Source organism: Sus scrofa, chromosome 18, assembly GCF_054392235.1.
Source record: "Sus scrofa isolate SSC_HxYL_T2T_F1_AM1 chromosome 18, Sscrofa_HxYL_maternal_Yorkshire_Landrace_v2.0, whole genome shotgun sequence".
In the NCBI taxonomy this organism is placed as follows: domain Eukaryota; kingdom Metazoa; phylum Chordata; class Mammalia; order Artiodactyla; family Suidae; genus Sus; species Sus scrofa.
In genome coordinates this window covers 49,570,558-49,595,297 of record NC_139400.1, presented here as the reverse complement: position 1 = coordinate 49,595,297, position 24,740 = coordinate 49,570,558, and the positions used below count along the sequence as shown (strand labels likewise).

The following is a 24,740-nucleotide window of genomic DNA, read 5'->3' as shown; positions in this document are numbered from 1 at the left end:
ATGATAGTGATATAGTGAAAAAGTTTTAAGCATTAAATATATGAAAATTCTCCTCGTTATTTTAAATGTTTTGACAGTGAAATGCATGGAAACTTAAGAGTGAGTTTCATCAAATAGTGAGACAAAGAAGAGAAAATCGTGGTGAAAAAGAAACAACTAATATATTATTTCTAATCTCTTTTCTTAGAAAAATGATGTTTGTGAAAAGATTAAAAGATACTCTAAAAGATACCCTAATCGCCTACTCCATCCACATGTGCACATCAGTATGTTTACCCACTGTCCATCCTGTTAATTTTAATAAATAAAGTGCTTCTTTACCTTGGTAAGGAGAATGTGGAAATATTTTGGGGTTGTAAGGAACCTTAGAAAATGTCTGGCTCAGCCTTCTTGTTTTTCCTTAAGAAAAATGAAATTCTAAGTGATTGACTTACCAAAGGTCACATAGCTTCTTAACAGGATTTCTGGAAATAGACCCCAGTTCGCTGATCTCTCGTATTTTGTCTCCCTAAAACAGCAGGGGGACAGGGAGAATAAAGCCGTTCCTTTACCCTTTTTGGTTGTGAATCTTCACTTCCCTGACTGGTTACAGTGCAACTCAACTTTCACGTATTTACTTGACAGATAATGAAAAGATGTTATCAGACTATGGGACGACCTTTGTTATGGCCTGGAAGAACACTCACAACTACAGGGTCTGGAACAGCAACAAGCATCCAGCACTTGCAGAAATAAATCCAAAGTAAGCACGTCCTCTGAAGGCTGATATAATGCGTAAAGGTTGTTGGCCCTTTGTTTTCCAACATACAGAAACCCTTATTTTAATTCTGATGATACTGTGAATATCTTCAAGAATCTTCTTTAAGCAGATTTTCATAAAAGGCTCCCAAGTATAGAGAAGCAGCTGAAAACTGCTTCCCTATTCACACTTCTTCCCCACAAAGCACAAGCATTTTGGAAGCACTAGCATTTCTCCCAGCTTTCAGCATCGTTGAGATGTGACCTCTTTGCTCCCTTTTCCCGGGTCTCAGCCTCAGCGGCATGTCAACAAAGGAGGAGCCTTGAGAGAACACCACTGCTTAAAATGGAGAGGTTATTTTATTTTATTATTATTATTATTATTTGTCTTTTTGCCATTTCTTGGGCCACTCCTGCGGCTAGGGGTCAAATCGGAGCTGTAGCCACCAGCCTACACCAGAGCCACAGCAACGCAGGATCCGAGCCGTGTCTGCGACCTACACCACAGCTCACGGCAATGCCGGATCGTTAACCCACTGAGCAAGGGCAGGGATCGAACCCGCAACCTCATGGTTCCTTGTCGGATTTGTTAACCACTGCGCCACGACGGGAACTCCAAGAGGTTATTTTAAAACATAAAGTGTGAACAACTAAAGTTAATATTTCAGCTCTTAGAAATGCAGTTAAATCTAATGCAATTTCCACATCAGATTCTTAAGATCCAGCAAAATTTAATACCTATCGCAATACCAGCTGTTGACTGGACAACGACTTATCCCACGTAAAAGGCAGTTAAATGTGCTGGGGAGTAGGGCCATTAAGAAATAATACCATCTTTGGAATTCCCATCATGGCACAGCAGAAACAATCCAGCTAGTAGCCATGAGGTTGTGGGTTCGATCCCTGACCTTGCTCAGTGGGTTAATATCTGGCGTTGCCCTGAGCTGTGGTGTAGGTCGCAGATGTGTCTGTGATCCTGCATGGCTGTGGCGTAGGCTGGCAGCTGTATCTCTGATTGGATCCCTAGCCTTGGGAGCTCTGTATGCCCGTATGTGGCCCTAAAAAGCAAAAAAGAAGGAAATAATACCATCTTCTTGTGAATAGGGGGGAGAGTCCAAGGGGATCAGTTTACAGAATGTGTAAATCCTAGGAGCTGATTTCTAAATTAAAAGATTAAAAGATTTTTGGAGTTTCCATCATGGCACAGAAGAAACAAATCCTACTAGGAACCATAAGCTTGGCAGGTTCTGCAAGTTCGATCCCTGGCTTCGCTCAGTGGGTTAAGGATCCAGCGTTGCTGTGAGCTGTGGTGTAGGCCGTCAGCTGTAGCTCCGATTTGACCCCTAGCCTTGGAACCTCCATATGCCAAGGGTGCAGCCATAAAAAGCAAAATAAATAAATAAATATTTTTTTTAGGAGGTGCGGAGTGGGGGTCACACTTGGGCATGTGGATGTTTCCTAGCCAGGAATTGAACCCACGTGACAGTAGCAACCTGAGCCACTGCAGTGACAACACCAGATCCTTAACCCACCGTGCCACAAGAGAACTCCTTAAAACAATTTTATATGTGTGTTGGGGGTCTTTTTAGGGTCATACCTGTGGCATATGGAAGTTCCCAGGCTAGGGATCAAATCGGAGCTGTAGACTTATACCACAGCAATACCATATCCAAGCTGCATTTGCAGCCTGCGCCACAGCTTGCAGCAGTACGAGATCCTTAACCCACTGAGTGAGGCCAGGGATTGAACCCACGTCCTCATGGATACTAGTCCAGTTCTTAACCTGTAGAGCCAAAACAGGATCTCCAAACAGTTTTTTTTTTTTTTTTTTTTTTTTTTTAATGATACAGGTGTACACTGAACATTTGTTTTCTTTTTCTTTTTTTGTGTTTTTAGGGCCACACCTATGGCATATGGAAGTTTCCAGGCTAGGGGTCAAATAGCTGTAGTTGCTGGCCTACACTACAGCTGGATCTTTAACCCACTGAGCGAGGCCAGGAATCAAACCCTCATCCTCATGGATACCAGTCAGGCTCCTTACTGCTGAGCTACAACAGAAACTCCCTGAACATTTGTTTTCATTTGTATTTTCAACTTCTTGATGAGAGTCCAACGGAAATCGACTTTGTACTAACATAGTATTTGGGAACTAGAGTTAACTCAGCTGGGGACGAGATTTAAGTGATGCTAACACACGAAATCCAGGAATGTATGTCACAGTAATTTCTGGAAGCATCTGTAAGGATGGGTGGTGTGTAGCAGGATTTGGGAGAACATGTCTGCTAAACTTCGTATATATCAGGGAAAATAGGGAGTTCCTGTCGTGGCTCAGTGGTTAACGAATCTGACTAGGAACCATGAGGTTACAGGTTCGATCCTTGGCCTTGCTCAGTGGGTTAAGGATCCGGCGTTGCCGTGAGCTGTGGTGTAGGTTGCGGACGCGGCTCGGATCCCAAGTTGCTGTGGCTTTGGTGTAGGCCAGCGGCTACGGCTCCGATTCAACCTCTGGCCTGGGAACCTTCATATGCCGCAGGAAGCGGCCCTAAAAATGGCAAAAAGACAAGAAAAAGAAAAACAGGAGTTCCTGCTGTGGTGCAACAGGATGGATGGCATCTTGGGAGCACGGGAACACTAGTTCGATCCCTGGCCTGGCACAGTGGGTTAAGAATCTGATGTTGCCACAGCTGTGGCTTAGGTCCTGACTGCAGCTCAGATCTGATCCCTGGCCTGAAAACTCCATATGTTGCAGGGCAGCCGAAAAAACAAAAACAAAAAGAAAAATAGCTAGGTTCAGTACCAGTTTGAGCAAATTTAATCCTCATGTTGGGCTGTAGCAAAAACTTATTTTGCACTTTGGATGTGGTTAAAATATAGTGAATTAAAGGGGGGAAACATTTTAATGGTCTTAAATGAAAGGGCTAAGGGTTCAAAACTCTTCTCCCTCATTAACCACAAGGTCTGTGTCCTAAAGAGTGGTAAAGAGAAGCGGATGTGAGTTTGTTTCCCTGCAGTGGTCCCGGAGGTGGCCTCCGCTCTGGTGACCCCATCTCACTGTCCCCCCACTCCCAGTGCTCTGACTGATGACCTGCTCAGATCCTTACCCAGTTTCTCTATCTGCTGTAGCGCCTTTCATTTGAATCAGCTCTGCAGATTTTAATGCAGGTCCATACAAGGATTAGCTGGAATGTGTTTCAAAGGATTTTAAAACAGTGCTTTAAAAAGATCTAAATAAGTTGAGGTATTTAGACTGAAGAGAAAGACAAGACAAAATAGGTAGAGAAATTATGCAGATATGGTAGTCAGCAGGTTTTCAGTATTTTCATCAAATTAAAAATGAGAAATGATGAGCTTCAGTTGTCATCAGGGGTATAAGCTAGAAATATTTAAAACTAAATGCAGGATTTGAGATCTGCGATACCCTTCCCTCAACTCCTAGAGATCAGAGAAGGCAGTCCCCTGTCTTTCTTGTTTGTTTGTTGTGTTGTTTTGCCTTATGAATAACAGACATTTATTTCTCACATCCTCTGTCTTAACAAGCAGCAGGCACATTTCCTCCTTTGAACACGGCCTTTACAGGAATAGAGTGATTACCTGATCTTCTCGTTTCTTTAAACTGGTGCTTCAGGAATCCAGAAAAAGAGAGGTTATTACCTACACTTAATATGGCCAATAAAGAAATTTTGTTGTCATTTGAAAAGCTATAAAGGACATTTTGATATTTTATTTATTTATTTATTTGTCTTTTTACCATTTCTTGGGCCACTCCCGTGGCATATGGAGGTTCCCAGGGTAGGAGTCAAATCGGAGCTGTAGCCGCCAGCCTTCACCAGAGCCACAGAAATGCAGGATCTGAGCCGCGTCTGCAACCTACACCACAGCTTAGGGCGACGCCGGATCCTTAACCCACTGAGCAAGGCCAGGGATTGAATCCGCAATTTCCTGGTTCCTAGTTGGATTCGTTAACCACTGTGCCACGAAGGGAACTCTGATATTTTGATATTTTAAAGCTGGCTATAATTTCACTAGGATCGCTTTCTTTGCTAGACATTGACAGAGAGACCCCTGAGTAAGAGCTAAAGAATTTGAATATTTATTGACTCCTTGTTTTATAGTGTAACTTTGATCAAGTTGCCTGATTTATTTTCTCTTTTGTGTAATTTTAAGACCTGCATTTGAGTTACTTTTCTAATAGAAAGTACAGATTTTACTGATCTGTCCACAAATCTTCCTATAACTAATACTACACATTTATAAGATGGCCAGAATCAAGGTACAGTCCACCACAGGCCTAAGTCAATGACTCTAATCCTGACTATTCCAGGAGCTTTTAAAAGATGAGGGTGCTTGGGCCCCACCCAAGACCAAATAAATCAGAACATTAGGGTAGCACTAACACAAACCAACCCCACCCAGGAAAAATCACACCTGTTTTACAAGCCAGGAAATAAGGTCAGAGAGGCTCCTGTGGCTGAGAGCTGTGCTCAAAGCCCCATTTCCTGAGTCATGTTCGGAGTCATCGCTGTGAAGTTTCCTGATACTTGTGATAACTGTGTTGCAGCTTTGTTGGTGAAATACTCATAATCTAAACTCAAACTTTGTTTTACAGCCACCCTTTCCAAGGCCAGTATTCGGTGTCAGACATGAAGTTAAGATTCTCACAGTGAGTATTTAGAGAAAATACCAGGAACATTCTCATGTCTGAATTTGTGCCATGTGTTTCATTGCTAATTGGGATTTGTTTTTCTCCACATCATAGATTTGTGTGCTTCAAATAGTAACCAAATATGTGCAGAACATTCTCTAGCTCAGCAGTGTGTATGTTTCAGAGTGAAAACACTGCTGTTGCATGGAGAATGGTGTGAACTAATAAGACAGGCTCTGCCCTTTTTATTCTAGTGAAGTAGTTTTAGTAGATTATGACCGCAGGTGAATTAAACATACCATCCCGATGTCCTTGCACTTTTTGGCTTATCTCTATATTCTTTTAATATTGTCTAAAAATTCACATGTTTAAAGTGTTAGTAAATTAATTGCTACATAGCAAATAATGAATAATTTAAGTTTTCTCAATAATTCTGATGGGGGGCATGATTATAGGGTGGTTAATACATGTGTCAGAGTTTTTTTGATTATATTTAACATTTCTTTTCTTTACTCAGTTCTGTTCAGAACAGTGAACGCGGCAAAAAAATTGGAAACGTCATGGTCACAACAAGCCGGAATGTCGTACAGACAGGAAAAGCTGTTGGTAAGGCATGTTTCAGTCAGGAACCAATTGAATCATAACACATCACTTCTCTGTTCTCAGTATGTCATTGATAAAACCAAATTTGCAGAGAACTGTGTATCCCGTAAGAATGCAAGATGGTCAAATATAAGGGTTTTTAGTTTTGGTTTAAGTTTTGGTCTTATTCATTAAAAAAAACAAAACAAAACAAAAAAACTTGTAGCACAAGATAATATCAGAATTGAGCAATTTTTGTCATATCTGTTTATTTACCAGGATTCAAACTTCTGGAGTTTTCCCTCCATTCCCTGAGCTGCCCACAGTGCTTTATAAATAGTTGAGAGCCATAATATTTTTTTTTTACTTTATGTGGATTTTTTTTTTTTTTTTTTTTTTTTTTTTTTTGCTTTTTTTTAGGGCTACACTTGCGGCATATGGAAGTTCTCAGGCTAGGGGTCAAATCAGAGCTACAGCTGCCGGCCTACGCCACAGCCACAGCGACTCCAGATCCAGGCTGCGTCTGTGACCTACACCACAACTCATGGCATTGCCGAATCCTTAACCCGCTGAGCGAGGCTAGGGATCGAACCTGCACCCTCTTGGATCCTGGTGGTGTTCATTAACTGCTGAACCACGAAGGGATCTCCCATGGAGTGATTTTTATTTTTTTCATTATAGCTGGTTTACAGTGTTCCTGTCAGTTTCCTGCTGAACAGCAAAGTGACCCAGTCACACATACACATATACATTCTTTTTCTCACATTACCCTCCATCGTATTCCATCATAAGTGACTAGATACAATTCCCTGTGCTATACAGCGGGATCTCATTGCTTATCCATTTCAAAGGCAATAGTTTGTTTGCATCTATTAATCCCAGATTTGAAATTCATCCCACCCCCCTTGGCAACCACAAGTCTATTCTCCAAGTCCATGAGTTTCTTTTCTGTAGAAAGGTGCATTTGTGTTGTATATTAGATTTCAGATATAAGTGATATCATGTGGTATTCGTCTTTCTCTTTCTTACTTCACTTAGTATGAGCGTCTCTAGTTCCATCCATGTTGCTGCAAATGGCACTATTTTGTTCTTTTTTATGGCTGGCTAGTATTCCGTTGTGTGTATATGTGTTTGTGTGTGTATATATACCACATCATCTTAATCCACTCATCTGTCAATGGACATTGAGGTTATTTCCATGTCTTGGCTATTGTGAATAGTGCTACAGTGAACTTACGGGTGTATGTGTCTTTTTCAAGAAAAGTTTTGTCTGGCTGTATCCCAAGAGCGGGATTGCTGGGTCATATGGTAAGTTCTGTGTATAGTTTTCTAAGGTACCTCCATACTGTTTTCAGTAGTGGTTGTACCAATTTATATTCCCACCAACAGTGAAGGAGGGTTCCCTTTTTTCCACACCCTCTCCAGCAATTGTTATTTGTGGACTTATTAATGATGGCCATTATAACTGGCTTGGAGTGGTACCTCATATTAGTTTTGATTTGCATTTCTCTAATAATCAGGGATGTTGACAGAGTTCCCGTCATGGTGCAGTGGTTAACGAATCCGACTAGGAACCATGATGTTGCAGGTTCAGTCCCTGCTCTTGCTCAGTGGGTTAAGGATCCAGTGTTGCCATGAGCTGTGGTGTAGGTCGCAGACGTGGCTCGGATCCTGCATTGCTGTGGCTCTGGCGTAGGCCAGCGATGACAGCTCCAATTAGACCCCTAGCCTGGGAACCTCCATATGCCTCAGGAAGCGGCCCTAGAAATGGCAAAAAGCCAAAAAAAAAAAAATCACAGATGTTGAGCATTTTTTCATGTGCTTGTTGACTGTCTGTATCTTCTTTGGAGAAATATCTATTCAGGTCTTTTGCCCCATTTTTCAGTTGGATTGTTGGCTTTTTTGATGTTGAATTGCATAAGTTGTATGTATTATTTTAGAGATTGAACCCTCATCAGTTGCATCATTTGAAACTATTTTTTCCCATTCTCTAAGTTGTCTTTTTGTTTTTGTTAAGGTTTCCTTTGCTCTGCAAAAGCTCGTCAGTTTGATTAGATCCCATTGGTTTATTTTTGCTTTTACTTCTGTTGCCTTGGGAGATTGACCTGAGAAAACATTTGTATGGTTGATGTAAGAGAATGTTTTGCCTATATTCTCTTCTGGAGTTTGATGGTTTGTGTCTTATATTTAAGTCTTTAAGCCATTTTGAGTTTATTTTTGTGCATGATGTGAGGGTGTGTTCCAGTTTCATTGATTTACATGTGGCTGTCCAGTTTTCCCAGGACCACTTGCTGAAAAGACTCTGTATCCCATTTTATATTCTTGCCTCCTTTGTTGAAGATTAATTGACTGTAGGTGTCTGGGTTTGTATCTGGGCTCTCTGTTCTGTTCCATTGGTCTGTATGTCGAGAACCATAATATAATAATAAAGCAGGCATTAGAAGCTGCTGTCTTTGAAGGTAGTATCACGTGATAAAGATCAGGAGTTCGTTCTGTGACTCAGTGGGTTAGTGATCAGGCCTGTCTCTGTGGAGGTGCCAGTTCAATCCCTGGCCCAGCACAGTGGGTTTAGGATCCAGTGTTGCTGCACCTGTGGTATAGGTTGCAGCTCAGATTCTATCCCTGGCCTAGGAACTTCAGTATGTCTCCGGGCGGTCAAAAACGAAAAATTAATTCTACTTCTTTTTATCTTTTTAATTTTTTTAACTATTTTTTTATTTTTTTAGGGCCACACCTGCAGCATATGGAGGTTTCCAGGCTATGGGTCAAATTGGAGCCATAGCCATCGGCCTACACCACAGCCACAGGAATGCCAGATCCGAGCCACATCTCTGACCTGCGCCACAGTTTGTGGCAACACTGGATCCTTTAACTCACTGAGGGAGGCCAGGGATCAAACCCACATCCTCATGGATATTAGGTTTATAACCCAGTGAGCCACGATAGGAACTCCTTTTTTCATCTTTTTTAGTGTAGCTAGTAGAAAATTCTAAATCATATGTACAACTTTCATTGCAGCTCACATTGTGTTTCTATTGGATACAGCTGAGTAAGTGATAATATTGATTAAACTTCTTCCTACTTGCCAAGCACATTCTTTTTTACATACACCATTTGACTCAAATTACCAAAATGATACAGCAAAGAAAAAGAAAATCTGAATAGTCATATATCTATTAAATAAATTCAATTAAAAAATTTAAAATTGCCACGGGGTTTTTAATTTAATCCAGGCCCAGATGATTTCACTTATGAATTTATTAAACATTTAAGGAATTATACTAATTATGCTCTTTCAGAAAGCAATGGAGGAGGAGTTCCCATCCTGGCTCAGTGGTTAACGAATCTGACTAGGAACCATGAGGTTGCGGGTTCGATCCCTGGCCTTGCTCAGTGGGTTAAAGATCTGGAGTTGCCCTGAGCTGTGGTGTAGGTTGCAGACGCAGCTTGGATCCCCATGTTGCTGTGGCTGTGGCGTAGGCCAGTGGCTACAACTCCAATTCGACCCCTAGCCTGGGAACCTCCATATGCCGCGGGAGCAGCCCAAGAATTATGGCAAAAGACAAAAAAAAAAAAAAAGAAAGCAGTGGCGGAGATAATACTCCTCAGCTCATGTAAGGAGCCCAGTATTCCCTGAGACCAAAGCCAGACAAATGGTAGCATGCTGTTGTGTACACCCTTCTATACCTAGCTTTTCTCACTTAAAACATTTTGAAGATTATTCCATGTCCTTTCTTAAGAAATTTCTCATTACTTTTTTTCTGTACGTTTAACTTTTTTAGTTTTATATTATTTCAAACTTAAAGAAATTGTACAACACTGTACACGGAACTCCCAGTTATCTCAGATTCACCAGTTATTTATGCTTTGCCACATTTGCTTCGTCGTGGCAGTATTTAAAATGGGAGGAGTTCCCGCTGTGGTGCAGTGGGTTAAGAATCCAACTCCACCCAGTATTCTGTGGTACTCTGTATGGAAGAAGAATCTGAAAGAGATGGGTATGTGTATGTGTAGGACTGAATCACTTTGTGGTACAACAGAAGTTATCCTACCTTGTAAATCAACTGTACTTCTTTTTGGGGTTTTTTGTTTTGTTTTGTTTTGTTTTGTCTTTTTGTTTTTTCTAAGGCTGCACTTGTGGCACATGGAGCTTCCCAGGCTAGGGGTCAAATCAGAGCTACAGCTGCTGGCCTACATCACAGTTACAGCAATACAGAATCCGAGCAGTGTCTGCAACCTACACCACAACTCATGGCAACACTGGATCCCTAACCCACTGAGTGAGGCCAGGGATCAAACCTGCAACCTCATGGTTCCTATTCGGATTTGTTAACCGCTGAGCTACAACGGGAACTCCGTAAATCAACTGTACTTCAAATAAAACCTTAAAAATCCAGCAACAGCAACAAAAAAGCATCCAACTTCTGTAACTCCATTTCCTGCGGAGGTGCAGATTTGATCCCCAGCCTGGCACAGTGGGTTAAAAGATCCAGCATTGCTGCTGCTGTGGCATAGGTCCCAGCTGCAGCTTGGATTCCATCCCTGGTTGGAACTTCCTCTTTTTTTGTCTTTTTAGAACCACACCCATGGCATATGGAGGTTCCCAGGCTAGGGGTCAAATCGGAGCTACAGCTGCTGGCCTACACCACAGCCACAGCATCACCAGATCTTTAACCCATTGAGTGAGGCCAGGTATCAAACCTGTGTCTTCATGGATGCTAGTCAGATTCGTTTCCACTGAGCCACAATGGGAACTCCTGGAACTTCCCTTTTAATGGACATGGCCATTGGGAAAAAAAAAAAAAGTGGGACCCATCTCCTTCCTTAGCTCCAGAGAGAGGTTGACCAACTCTTGGTGAACATAATTCAGAAGCCCTGGAAGTAGGTGATTGCTATGCGGGGTCCTCGCAGCTCTGAAGTCCTGTACACCCAGAAGTACACAGGGTGAGAGAACTACTCTACAGATTCATGTTGGAAAACAGACACAGGGCACACAGCCCTGTCACCAGGCTCATCTTATTATAAGGGAATGGAGTTTGTTATATAAGCATTTATCTCCATCCAATGTTATGCATCTTTTGCATTTTGAATTCTTATTTTTTGATGGAAAAATTCACTTCATCATAGGTATATGATGTCAATTGTTAATGTTTAGCAGTGTTGTTGATCTAAATTCTAAGGTCTGTTCTCTTCTCCTATACTCCCCTCTCCAAAAATAGTGGGAGTATATGATTCGACCCAAGTAATTTCACTTTAACATCAAGAATTACCAAAAAATGGGAACTCCTGTTGCAGCTCAGTGGTTAACAATTCCAACTAGTATCCATGAGGATGTGGGTTCAATCCCTGGCCTTGTTCAATGGGTTAGGGATCCGGCATTGCCGTGAGCTGTGGTGTAGGTCGCAGAGGTGGCCTGGATCCCGTGTTGTTGTGGCTGTGGTGTAGGCCAGCAGCTACAGTTCCAGTTTGACCCCTAGCCTGGAAACCTCCATATGCCTCAGGTGTGGCCCTAAAAACCAAAAAAAAAAAAAAGACTTACCAAAAAATGTATACATACTTTTTTTTTTTTTTTTTATTATTTAGTGGTCACACTCGTGGCATATGGAAGTTCCTAGGCCAGGGATTGATTCCGAGCCTCAGCTGTGACCTACACTGTAGCTGTGGCAATGCCGGGATCTTTACTGTGCTGGGCCAGGGATGAAACTCGCATTTCTGCAGGAATCTAAGCTGCTGCAAGTCAGTCAGATTCTTAACCCACTGCACCACAGCAGGAACTCCAACATCAGCTTTTGAGATAATACTGTTTAAAACAAAACAGACCTCAGGCACATAGAGCTTTCTGTGTCTTCATTTGATGCTACGCCATTTTAGATGACAAAAGCAAGTTTCCCTAAAGTTGTTCTTCCCTCCATCTGTAGGTGGTTTTCAATTATCAACCTGGATTTTGGTTACAGAGAGCACATTAGACTTACTGAGTTCTCCACGTCATTCTCCTGCACAGCCAGTGCTGCGAACCAGGGGCCTGGCCCAGTGGGTATTAAGGAGTTTGGTATAGAGTTTGAAAATACTTAGGAGAGCAAGCTCCTACACCCAGATGCTATCCAGGTTCCTGTTATACACCCCCACACTAAGGGATTATTTACAACTAGGTGGGTAAATGGTGTTAAGGTAACTATTAACATGATGTATTGCAGTTCATTAACATTTATTTTTTGGAGTTCCCGTCGTGGTGCTGTGGAAGCGAATCCGACTAGTAACCATGAAATGGCAGGTTCTATCCCTGGCCTCACTCAGTGGGTTAAGGATCCGGCGTTACTGTGGGCTGTGGTGTAGGTCACAGATGTGGCTTGGATCCTGAATTGCTGGGGCTGTGGCGTAGGCCAGCAGCTGTAGCTCTGTTTCGACCCCTAGCCTGGGAACTTCCATGTGCTGCAGGTGTGGCCCTAAAAAGGGAAAAAAAAAATTGTTAACAATGGTTTTTCACCATATCTTAACAGAAGTGAAGACGTTTTTCCTTTTGTTTTTTCCCTCCTTTCCATTCAGGCCAGTCGGTTGGTGGAGCTTTTTCCAGTGCAAAGACGGCTATGTCTTCGTGGCTTTCTGCTTTCACCAATTCTACCCCACAGAGTCTCACTGAACTGCCCGATGGGAAGCCCTGAGCATGCTGCCCAGAAGCTGCTGTCACTTCCTTAGGTTTGAGCACTCCCTGTCTGTCTGCTGTTCCAGCCTCTTCCTCTTCATCGGCCGCGGGTCCACAGCAGGGGACCGATACGTCAAACTGTTTACATGAACGGTTGCCCTCTGTCTAAATGAATGTCTCGGGATGCGGAAAAGATGAAATCACAGCCGTAGCAGGGATGGCTTCCCAGGTTGGGGTTTATATTGACTACTTTTATTTCAGTCTGAGCCTGATTAAAACACAGTGGACCTTCTAATGAATTTTGAGTTCTGATGTTATACCTTTGTTTAAAAGTTTTTTTACTCAGTGTAAAATTTGTTCTATTGTTGCTGTTTGAATATCCAGATGGTCACTGTAATTTATATGTGCTAAAAATAAGTTATATGACTATCTTAATTTCTCTGAGGTGGGCCCTATAATGTGCGTATAAAGTTAATGGGCCCTATTATCCACCCCTTTGTTAATATTTTGCTGAGTTATATGATGATCTCTTTTGTATATGGGTTTTCTACCCATAAAACACATTTTTCACTTCACTTCCTCCTGGAAATGTACACGTCAGAGGTGGTAGTTCTGTGGATGGAGGGTTCTTTGGATTTTATTTGGCCTTGCCTGCAGCTGGGAATCAGACCGACACCACAGCAGTGACAACACTGGATCTAACCCACTGAGCCAGCAGGGAGTGAGGTTGGATTGTTTCGTTTCATGTTTTTAGTTTTTTCTTTCCCAATCCTGAGCACTTGTCTTGAGGTGTCCGGGAGTGTGCCTGTGCTTTCTTCTTCCTAGTTGTTCGAGTAGACGTGCAAAGAAATAACTCAGTGATGGTTACAGCGGTTATTCTAGCAGTTTAACGAGAGTGTGTATTTAGGGCAAGACCTAGGTTGGGAGTTCCTTTTGTGGCTCAGTGGTGTATGAACCCAGCTAGTATCCATGAGGATGTGAGTTCCATTTCTGCCTCGCTCAGTGGGTTAAGGATCCAACATTGCCGTGAGCTATGGTGTAGGTTGCAGGCTCGGCTCAGATCCCGTGTGGCTGTGGCTGTGGCGTAGGCCAGCAGCTGCAGCTCCGGTTGGACCCCTAGCCTGGGATCTTCCATATGTCACATGTATGGCTCTAAAAGAAGGGGGGGAAGACTTAGATGTTAGTTCTGTCAACTCTAGTCACGTTGCAATCTTTAGGGATTTTTTTTGTTTTTGTTTTGTTTTGTTCATTTTTGGCTATCCCACAGCACATGGAGCTCCTGGCCAGGGATCAGATCCAAGCCACAGTCAAGATCTAAGCTGCAGCTGTGGCAACCCCGGATCCTTAGCCCACTGTGCTGGGCTGGGGAACAGACCCGTGTCCTAGTGCTCCCAAGATACCACCGATCCCGTTGTGCTATAGCAGGAGCTCCACGTTGCAGTCTTTTCACACATTTTTTAACCCAGAGTTTGTGCCTTCAATTTCTTCTTTTGAACGGTTTTCCATTGGATGTTTACAGACCTACAGGTTTTTCTTCATCTTACTCTTCATAAAGCTTTTCAAAGCACCCGGCCTTCCTGTTTCCTGTGATGGAAAGGCCTCGTGTTAGCAGTCTCTGCCCCCTTCTAAAAGTATTTGTGAGAGAAAAGCAAGAAGATCTGTAAATATTAAATAGAAATCTCATCCCTGCTCACTTTTAGAAAAGCAAGAGGAAAAACTACAGCCCTGACTTCGGTCATGTTTTCATGAAGCACACTTGGGTTCATTTTTGATGCTCACGTTTTTACACAGGCTCGGCTCTCATTTGATTTTTGAGGGGACTTTAGATGAGTGTTCTCAGGGACTAGTTACAGGGGACTGACTACTTTTTAGTAATAAAGGTTACTTGGAAGATATAGTTACAGGTGATATAAGGAGTATTGAGAAAAGAAGCTTAATTAGGGAGGGTGCTTGATTATATTGGATCCTCTAAGAAATGTTTGTATAGGAAGCACTACTATGGCATGTGAAATGAAATACAGATATAAATATCCATAAATTTCCTAATTTGTGTTTTAACACAAGTCCTGTAAATCTAAAAGTAGTATACTTCCGTTCGAGTATAATAAGAATTCATTGATAAATTCAGGGGCTTATTGGGAGAATTCCATTAATTCCACTTCTGCTAGGAAAGTTAACTTTCTCAGGAAATATTATTTGAAGAGAAAAAAGTAGTACCAAACAAAATTTAAAAGGTACTTTAATCAGTGTTGCACTGCTTCTAATATCCCATTGTTTTGTGAGGCCACATCATTATGGGATAGATTGTGATAGTGTATTGGTGTTCAGTTGTCACCTTCCGACCGCTGGGCGTTGGTGCTAAGAGCACTGGGAGGGTTCAGCCATGCTGCTGGTTCATCCTTTAGTTTGTATAGTTGGTATGATTGGGGTGAACCTTTATCGCTCACTGTGCAAAGCAGACCAGTCCAGTTTGGAAATCCCACTGAAATAAAAACAATTGCATGAGATTTAACTTTGCATTCATATCACCTACTATCCATATCAATATATACGTACCTTTAATTGATCTTTCTATTCATGTTTCTAGTTAAGAGCTCAACACTTAGAGTGGGCTTTCAGCGTAAAATGAGTATCTCAGAAGATCAATCTTTTGTCAAAGAAATGGTCAAAAACCGTAATAACATCTCCTTCAGGTTCTGGGAGGTGTGTGCATCTTCAGGGAGCGTGGGCTCTGATGTTGTTGGTGGGGCCCCGGGCAGCCGGCACAGTGGAAGGCCTGGTACCTGGTCCTGGGAACCTACGTGTTTCAGGTTTGGATTCCGGGTTCTAGTCCTGAAGCAGCAGCTTCCCTCGGGTCACTGGCTCTGTGAGCCGTTTGGCTGTCTTCGGACCCACCCTGGGAAAGGTTGGCTTTGGTTGCCCACACTAGCTTCAGAGCTTTTGTCTGATACCTTGTGTGTGTGAATAGGCCTTAGGGAGCTTGGTGGAGACCTCGCTCCTGCCCAGGCAACTTAAAAACAGTGTTTGGGGAAGTCCCTGGCATCTTTAATTCCTCCTGGGCACTGCAATGACGATGATGTAGGTAAGAGAAAAAGGGTTAGAGCTAGCCCGCGTGTCCAACGGGAAGAGGTGGCTAGAAAAAGGTGCATGTCAAAGTGCAGCTCCGAGTCACTCTGCTTCTGCATTTGCGCTGTGAATAGTCTATCCCCAAGTAAATGCATTAGTGATGTACTAGCCCCCAGGCCCTGAAACAATTCCTCTTTACTTTTTGCTTTAAGACGCACAGCAGCAATATCCTTGGGCAGCAAATCAGAGCGTATGACATGATTTCCTCAACCTCACCTTGCTCTCCAAGTCCTGTTTATTAAGCATTGAATAATCTACCTAGAAAGGTGATGAGAAAACAAATTAGGAAGGAAGAGAAGTTGCAAAGCTGAGAAACAAGGTTTTGAAAATCTAAATGAAAGTGTTTTGAGAGCAGTATTTAATACAATACAGTTTATAAGAATCCTTTTACAGGAGTTCCCGTTGTGACTCAGCAGTAATGAACCCAACTAGTATCCATGAGGATGCAGCTTCGATCCCTGGCCTTGCTCAGTGGGTTGAGGATCTGGCATTGCCATGAGCTGCAGTGTAGCTCACAGATGCAGCTCGCATCCCACGTTGGCTGTGGCTGTGGCGTAGGCTGGCAACTGGAACTCCAATTCAGCCCATAGCCTGGAAACTTCGATATGCTGCAGGTGCAGCCCTAAAAAGGCCCAAAAAACCAGAATTCTTTTACCAAGAAGTTAGGCTTTTTTCATCTGCTGGTTTTCAGATAATGCTATAACTTTATCTCCCTGGCAGGCAGGTTTGTTTTGTGGAAGTTACAGCCAGAAGTCCTTTTCTCTGAGGCCTGGTGATGAGTTCAGGAGCACCCAGCCCTGTAAGGGGCCAGTGGACTGATCCTGAACCCCTGGAACTTTTATCTGCTTCAGCAGTTTGGGAGAGTAGCCTGTTAGGATGGTAGCCGTAAATGTTGCCTGTGATTTTATCAGGGAGCTGTTGCATGCTCTGACCATTTGAGCAGAGGTGGCACGGCATTCGTGGCCTTTGCACGCAGTTCTGTGGTAGCCTGTAAACACGATAGAGGATGCAGCCTTAGTTTCTGGAAGATGATCGTCATTCCAGGGTGCCACTAGGAACTTTTTCCATTCCAAGTCTTTGGACTTCATAGCATTGGAATTGTTTTTTCATAATTCCCAACCGTCCCTAAATATTTGTCAAGGACAAAGACCAGGAATGTGGATCTTTATTCTTCTCATATAAACAACTTTGTACACAGGACTTCATGCTTTCATATATGAAGGAGAAGAAACTAGCTCCCTCGTATGGCAGCTCCAGAATCAGAAGATTGTGCACGTTTAAGGGGTTGAATATATTTTGTAAAACTCTAATGCGTTTGTATTTCTGTGCTGTTCTAAAGATTACCTTTTTACTTATATTAATTAAAGATATAGAAAGTATATATTTAAATCATGGAAATGGGACACAACCTAGGGGTTTCTTTCTTCAAACTTATTCTTCATCAGCGTCTCCCACTCACATAGTATGCTGCTCAAATTCTTTTGTGTGTGCAATATGAACATATGAACATTTCAGTCAAGTACTGAGCCAGAAAAGGTAATTGAAGTTTTTAGAAAACTTAAGTGCTTAGGAAGTATTTTGTTCTCTTGAAATATGAATAATTTATAGCTGGAAAAATAGGATCAAGACTTAAGTGTTTCTGACCACTTGGTCACTGGTTCCTAAGTTTAGGAAGCATTTGATTAACAAGTTGGTGAAGGCATTTAGTAGTTACAGAAATAGTTTAAATACTTGAGGTTAAAACTTTCCACAAACGCTATCTAAGAAAATTGAGCTTAGAAATCTTAGAAAGTTTTCTAAGGATGCTTAGCTGTGGTACATGTTTTGATCAGAAAGATAGTTTCTCTTTGCTCTAGTAGTTTTATAATTTGTACGAGGTCTTCATTTCTGTTGTCATTTGTTTTTTAAAAAATGTTAAAATTATAAATCACGTCTAATCATACTGAATTGTAAAACTTGTACTGTATCTTTATTTTTAGGGAAAATAAAATAAAATTATCCTGTTTGTCCTGCATACAGTGTACTTGGCCTGTCTTTCTAGAGGTAGCCTTCTTGTGAGTGTGGTTCCTGGCTTTCCTTCCCTGAAAGAGGGCCGGCTTCATTTATTAAGAAACCAGCAAAGCTAGAGGATGCTCTGCTCATTTTACTCTGGTTTTGAAATTGCTTATGGTGCTGCTTCAGTTTCTAAGGAATTGCAGCAAGAGCCCCTTATTTTCTCTGGAAGGCTGAGTGCCCAGGGCTGCACAAAGTACAGCCAAACAGAGGTGGGTTGTGTCATCAGCTCTTGTTACATGCTCACTGATGGAAATCCCCAGGGGAATGGGACATTGTCCCCAGCAACCCATTGTCCCATCTGGACTGGTAAGCATCAAAATAGCCTTGACGTTTCCACTGAGGCCTCCTAGAGCATTTTCATGTCTATTTCCATGTACCGTGGTTTCCTGACATCTGTTTTGCAAAACAGCTTCACAGAAGGAGACAGATTTCTTTGCCTCTGTGAAAGTGTGCTTCTTTGAATGCAGGGTTAAGTTTAAGGTACCAGTGTTCTTACAACGTGGACCGTTGCCACCTGGAGCTGATAAGGAGACTCAGGACACCACCCACATCTCCCTTTTTCTGAGGACCTGTTCCAGCTGCGCCTCAGGCTCTGCATGGTGAGGTGATGATCTCCCAGGTCAGCTTCCTGCTCTTCATTCTGGTGGGATGGGAGTTGCAGGTACGGTATCTGACGACATCTGGAAGGAGGAGGAGGATGGAGCCAGCTGTGAAGGGCTCACCTCTGCCTGTGCTCATCCCGGGCTGGGAAGTGCTCTGCGCAGGACTGTCCACGTTCACAGTCACAGATCCCCAGCCAACCTTCCAGTCACACGACTGACCCGCTCACTCCAGTGAGACGTCTAAGGTCTAGGCATCCAGCACATGTAATAATGTTTCTCATGACCGTGGAGTCAGAAGCCAGGGAGAGTCTGGGGCAGGAGAGCCGGACAGCTGTGCCCTTTGCTCTTGATCATGAATACAAAACTCAGATGCAAGTTTTTTTGTTTTTTGTTTTTTTTGTTTTTTGTCTTTTCTAGGGCCTCGCCAGTGGCATATGGAGGTTCCCAGGCTAGGGGTCTAATTGGAGCTGTAGCTGCCAGCCTACACAATGCCAGATCTGAGCCACATCTGCAACCTACACCACAGCTCACGGCAATGCCAGATCCTTAACCCACTGAGCAAGGCCAGGGATCGACCTCCCAACCTCATGGTTCCTAGTTGGATTCGTTCACCACTGCGCCACGACGGGAACTCCAGACTCAAGTATTTTTAAAAATTATCTTTTATCCTTCACCAGACCTGGCTGTACTCCTGGAGCACATAGCTGTTGACGGGGACTGGGAAAATGACAAAAGCCACTTAATAAAATATTGATCATTGCTGGAGTTCCTATTGTGGCTCAGCAGTTATGAACCCAACTAGTAACCCTGAGGATGGAGGTTCATTCGGTCCCTGGCCCCACTCAAAGGATCCAGCATTGCCTTGGGCTGTGCTGTAGGTCACAGACGTGGCTCAGATCTTGTGTTGCCGTGGCTGTGGTGTGGGCCGGCAACTGTAGCTCTGATTTGACCTCTAACCTAGGAATTTCCATATACCATGGGTGTGGCCCTAAAATAAAAAAAATTTTAGTTTTTTTTTTTTTTGGTTTTTTTTTTTTTTTTTTTTTTTTTTTTTTGTCTTTTGTTGTTGTTGCTATTTCTTGGGCCGCTCCCGCGGCATATGGAGGTTCCCAGGCTAGGGGTTGAATCCGAGCTGTAGCCACCAGCCTACAGCCAGAGCCACAGCAACGCGGGATCTGAGCCGCGTCTGCAAGCTACACCACAGCTCACGGCAACGCCGGATCGTTAACCCACTGAACAAGAGCAGGGACCGAACCCGCAACCTCATGGTTTCCAGTCGGATTCGTTAACCACTGCGCCACGACGGGAACTCCAAAAAAATTTTAAAAGACAAAAAAATATTAATCACTCTTGAAACCAGGAGAGGAGAACACAGGTTCAGTAGACTATTCTGGTTTCATGTATGTTTAAGAACTTCGGCTGCACTGTAGAAAATTGACAGAGCACTGTAAACCAGCTATAATGGAAACAATAAAAATAATTATTAAAAATAAATAAATAAAAATGAGGTAAAAATAGAGTACCAAACAGCTCTGGAGGAGGAAGAGTTATGATCTGGGAGGGACTTGGGCTGCTCCTTTTTAGGTGCTGGTAATATTCTTTACCGGGGTCTTGAGTGTGTGTATGGTTTATTTTATTTTATTTTATTTTGAACTGGCATCCTCATGGATACTAGTCCGATTCATTTCTGCTGCATCACAACATAAACTTTAAAGACCTATAACAGAGTTCCCATTGTGGCATAGCGGAAGCGAATCCGACTAGGAACCATGAGGTTGCAGGTTTGGTCTCTGGCCTTGCTCCTCCAGACAGAGCTATTTGGTACCTGATCTTTACCTCATTTTTATTTTATTTTTTTAATAACGATTTTTATTTTTTCCATTATAGCTGGTTTACAGTGTTCTGTCAATTTTCTACTCTACAGCAAGGTGACCCAGTCACACATACACATATAGATTCTTTTTTCTCACATTATCATGCTTTACCTCATTTTAAAATGAGATAATCATTTCTTTATAATTCTACCTCTAATTGTGCATATCCCAAACAGCATAGTTGTTTTTTTGGTCTGTTTTTTGACTTGTATAAATGGAATCACACCATTTGTTATCATGCCTTTTTCTGCTTAATTTTGGTTTTAGGAGATCCTTCTCTTCCACTGCATGCCTACACCATGGTTCATCCAGACTGCTCTGGGTGGACATTGGCTGCTCCCAGTTTGAGGCTAATATGAACAGCAAGGCTGCTCTGACCCTTCTAGAATGCATCTCCCAGTGCACCTGTGCAGGTTTTCTCTAAGGTTTAAATGTGGGAGTGAAATTGAAATCACGGAAACACGTAGATCTTCAATCTTTTTAGTTAATGCCAACTTGTTTTTCAAAGGGGTGATACCATTTTACTCCCTACAAGCAGGGCATCCTTCCCCACTGTCTCCAGTGCTCTAGGATCACAGAAAATCAAATTTCTGCTGGGGGTTCCCCTTGTGGCTCGGTGGTAATGAACCCGAATATTTCCCACGAGGACTAAGGTTCCATCCCCGACCTTGCTCAGTGGGTTAAGGATCCGGCGTTGCTGTGAGCTGTGATGTAGGTCGCAGACGAGGTTTGCAACCAAGCCTAGGAACTTCCGTATGCTATGGGTGTGGCCCTAACAAGACAAAAAAATTTCTGCTGATTTGATGGGTGTGAAATGGTATCTCACTGTAGGTCTTAATTTGCATTTTCCTGTGTACCAATAAAATTGAGTACTTTTTGGGGGGAAGGGCCTGCCTTGCGGCTTACAGAAGTTCCCAGACCAGGGATCGAACCCCCACCTTAGCAGTGACAACACCAGAACCTTAATTGCTAGGCCACCAGGGAACTCCTAAAACTGAGTCCTTTTTAATTTATTTATTGAATAATCTCTTTAGATTTCCACTTTTATGAAATGCCTGTTTGTTTTTTACCTGTTTTTCTATTAAATTGTCTATTTATTTGCTTGAATTTTAGTTTTATGAGTATGTGTGCGTGTGTATGCATCTATCTATAGAGAGGGAGAAGTATATTCTAGATACTATTTCTTTATCAACTATGTGTATTGCAAATATCTCATTCTGACTTACTTCTATTCTTTTTTGTTGGCCACACCCAAAGCATATGGAAGTTCCTGGGCCAGGGATCAAATCTGAGCCACATATGCAGCCTATATCATAGCTGTGGCACTGCCAGACCCCCAAACCCACTGTGCCAGGCTGGGGATTGAACTGGCAATGCCACAGAGACAAGCTGGATCGTTAACCCACTGCGCTACAGGGGGAACTCACCGCCTTCATTTTTCATGGTCTCTTTGGATTGTTTGTTTTTGGCCATACCCAAGGCACATGGAAGTTGTTTGGCCAGGGATTGAGCCCAGCCGCAGCAGTCACCCAAGCCAGTGCAGTGACAAGGCTGGATCCTTAACCCACTGCACCACAAGACAGCTCCCTTTATGGTCTTTTGATGAATAGAGTTCTTAGTATAGTCAAATTTATCTTTCCATGTGTTTTTTGTTTGTTTGTTTGTTTTGAGAAACTTCTCTCCTGCAAGGTCATAAGAAATTCTCTGTAGGTGTCCAGAAGTTTCTCAGTTTTGCCTTTCACATTTAGGACTTTATCCACCTGAATTTTCTTCCCCTGTCCCCACCCTCACCCCCTTCCTTCACCCGGGATGGCTAGGAAGTTTTGGCACTTTTTTTTTTTTTTTTTTTTTTTTTGTTGTTGTTGTTGTCTTTTTGCCTTTTCTAGGGCTGCTCCTGCGGCATATAGAGGTTCCCAGGCTAGACGTCTGATCGGAGCTGTAGCCACTGGCCTACACCAGAGCCACAGCAATGCGGGATCCGAGCCGCATCTGCAACCTACACCACAGCTCATGGCAACACCAGATCCTTAACCCACTGAGCAAGGCCAGGGATCGAACCTGCAACCTCAAGGTTCCTAGCCGGAGTCGTTAACCACTGTGCCACGACGGGAATGCCTAAACTACCTTCTCTTTATTACTATCACTTCATACAAAGTCTTTTTTTTTTTTTTTTTTTTTTTTTTTCTTCCTATTTACAGCCACACCTATGGCATATGGAAGTTCCCCAGCTAGGGATTGACTCGGAGCTACAGCTGAGGCCTCTGCCACAGCCACAGCATTACCAGATCCTGAGCCACATCTGCAACCTACACCACAGCTTGCTGCAACACCAGATCCTTAACCCACTGAACGAGGCCAAGTGGAACCTGCATCCTCACAGAGCTGAGCCACAACAGGAACTTCCAAAGACATTTTACTACCAAAACATGGGAAGAGCATATAGTCAGAGTAAAGGAGACTCTTTTAAATCAAATAACCCTTTGAGATGTACTCATTTAATTTGTCCATATTTTCTCAGTTTGTTGTAAGTCCTGTGCAAAGCTCTGCCCCTCGGCGTGTATTTATGGAGATGGTTGAAGGAACCCTGTTTTTTTTTTTTGGTTTTTTTGGTTTTTTTTTTTTCACTTTGAAGGGCTGATGTTCTCCAAGTCTAACATCGCATAAATGTCCAGTGTGTCCAGAAGTGTCTTGGGCAGCCCCAAGGACATTCCTTTTTTTTTTTTTTTTTTTTTTGTCTTTTTGCCATTTCTTGGGCCGCTCCCGCGGCATATGGCGGTTCCCAGGCTAGGGGTCCAATCGGAGCTGTAGTCACCGGCCTACGCCAGAGCCACAGCAACTCGGGATCTGAGCCTCGTCTGCAAACTAAACCACAGCTCACGGCAACGCCAGATCCTTAACCCACTGAGCAAGGGCAGGGATCGAACCCACAACCTCATGGTTTCTAGTCAGATTCGTTAACCACTGCGCCACAACGGGAACTCCAACCCCAAGGGCTTTTAACACTGCCGCAGAGACTCACACTGGCCTCAGAGACCCCAGATTTGCCCATTTTTGGCTACTTGCACTGGGAAGTCACTCTTACAACTAACCCAAGTCCCTCATGCTGCATTTTAAACCTCACCTTTTTTCTGTCAAGTATTTGAGTGCCTACTGTGTACACACACAGTACATGCCACATATATAGCAAGGCTCCCCTTGCTGGGCAGTTACCACAGAGAGTTAAGAGGCCAAGTGAAGGGTCAGCCCTGGTGTGTTTGAGCACAGCATGGTGGCCAGCCATTTTTTTGCGTTTTTTTTTTTTTTTTTTCTTTTTTTTTTTGCCTTTTCTAGGGCTGCTCCCGCAGCATACAGAGGTTCCCAGACTAGGGGTCTAATTGGAGCTGTAGCTGCCGGCCTATGCCAGAGCCACAGCAACGCCAGATCTGAGCCGCATCTGCCACCCACACCACAGCCACAGCAACTGGGGATCCGAGCTGCATCTGCGACCTACACCACAGCTCAGGGCAACACCAGATCCCCAACCCACTGAGCGAGGCCAGGGATCGAACCCATAACCTCATGGTTCCTAGTCAGATTCGTGTCCACTGTGCCATGACGGGAACTCCAACAATTTTTTTTTTGTCTTTTTAAATAATATTCAATAATTGTAATTGAGCCAGCCATTTTCTAATAGAGATGAGTAAATGTCTCTTCCTATGAAGGCTGAGTGATAGTTTTAGGAGCACAGTGGGGTTAGGGGAAGGGGCTGTAAGATAGAAAGGGCTTCAGGACCTAGGGGAACAGCATAGGCAAAGACTCGGAAGCAGCACCTGTTCTTGGGTGTGGCCGAAACCTAAACGGCAAGAGAGATGGGTAGGAGGGGAGGCTGGTGGTTAAGGCAGGCCAGGAAGAGAGAGCCCTTCCCAGCCTGGCGTGGGGGCAGGGGGTGGACTCAATTTCAAAGGCCAGGGGAAAACCTTGAAAGACTCCCCAAGGGCAAGAGGCAGGTTGGGTGTTGCATTTAAGAAAGTTCAGGGGAGTTCCTGTCGTGGCGCAGCGGAAACAAATCTGGACCCATGAGGGCGCGGGTTTGATCCCTGGCCTTGCTCGGTGGGTTAAGGATCCGCCATTGCTATGAGCTGTGGGGTAGGTCACAGATGCAACTTGCATCCTGAGTGACTGTGGCTGTGGCGTAGGCCGGTGGATACAGCTCCAATTTGACCCCTAGTCTGGGAACCTCCATATGCCTCAGGTATGACCCTTAAAAGACCAAAAAAAAAAAAAAAGAAAAAAAGGAAAGTTCCTCTTGGGTTGGCACCACTGAATTTGCAAAAAGCCCTTAGCTATAAAATCAGTGACATTTCCCTGAACTCAACAACCACTTCCCTCCCTTTCCTCAATGGCCCAATCCCTCAGCTTTCTGCCTACTTTAAATCCCATTCGCCCCAAACAATAGGCCCCAGAGCAAAAAAATGACACAGCCCCTTGGTCAAAACCAGTCG

General features: G+C 43.3%; 1 protein-coding gene and 1 long non-coding RNA gene across 10 annotated transcripts in view; both read left to right on the top strand.

The window, feature by feature from the left end:
• The window catches only part of AVL9 (AVL9 cell migration associated), an 84,160-nt gene extending 66,418 nt beyond the window's left edge, over positions 1 to 17,742 (top strand). For 3 of the 9 annotated variants that reach the window (XM_021079003.2, XM_085005908.1, XM_085005907.1), the window contains 4 exons: positions 625 to 742; positions 5,345 to 5,398; positions 5,898 to 5,986; positions 12,506 to 17,742. In XM_021079003.2, coding sequence (XP_020934662.1) covers positions 625 to 742; positions 5,345 to 5,398; positions 5,898 to 5,986; positions 12,506 to 12,621 — 377 coding nt within the window. In that variant the 3' untranslated portion in view covers positions 12,622 to 17,742. Of the gene's footprint in view, positions 1 to 624; positions 1,157 to 3,195; positions 3,520 to 5,344; positions 5,399 to 5,897; positions 5,992 to 12,505 lie in introns of those variants that run through there. The other 6 variants (XM_021079002.2, XM_085005905.1, XM_085005906.1 and 3 more) reach the window with 4 other exon arrangements.
• A 508-nt stretch (positions 17,743 to 18,250) lies between these two features.
• The window catches only part of LOC106506824 (uncharacterized), a 29,514-nt gene continuing 23,024 nt past the window's right edge, over positions 18,251 to 24,740 (top strand). Inside the window, exon 1 of the long non-coding RNA XR_002340404.2 lies at positions 18,251 to 18,382. This is a non-coding gene — a long non-coding RNA (uncharacterized LOC106506824). The remainder of the gene's footprint in view (positions 18,383 to 24,740) is intronic.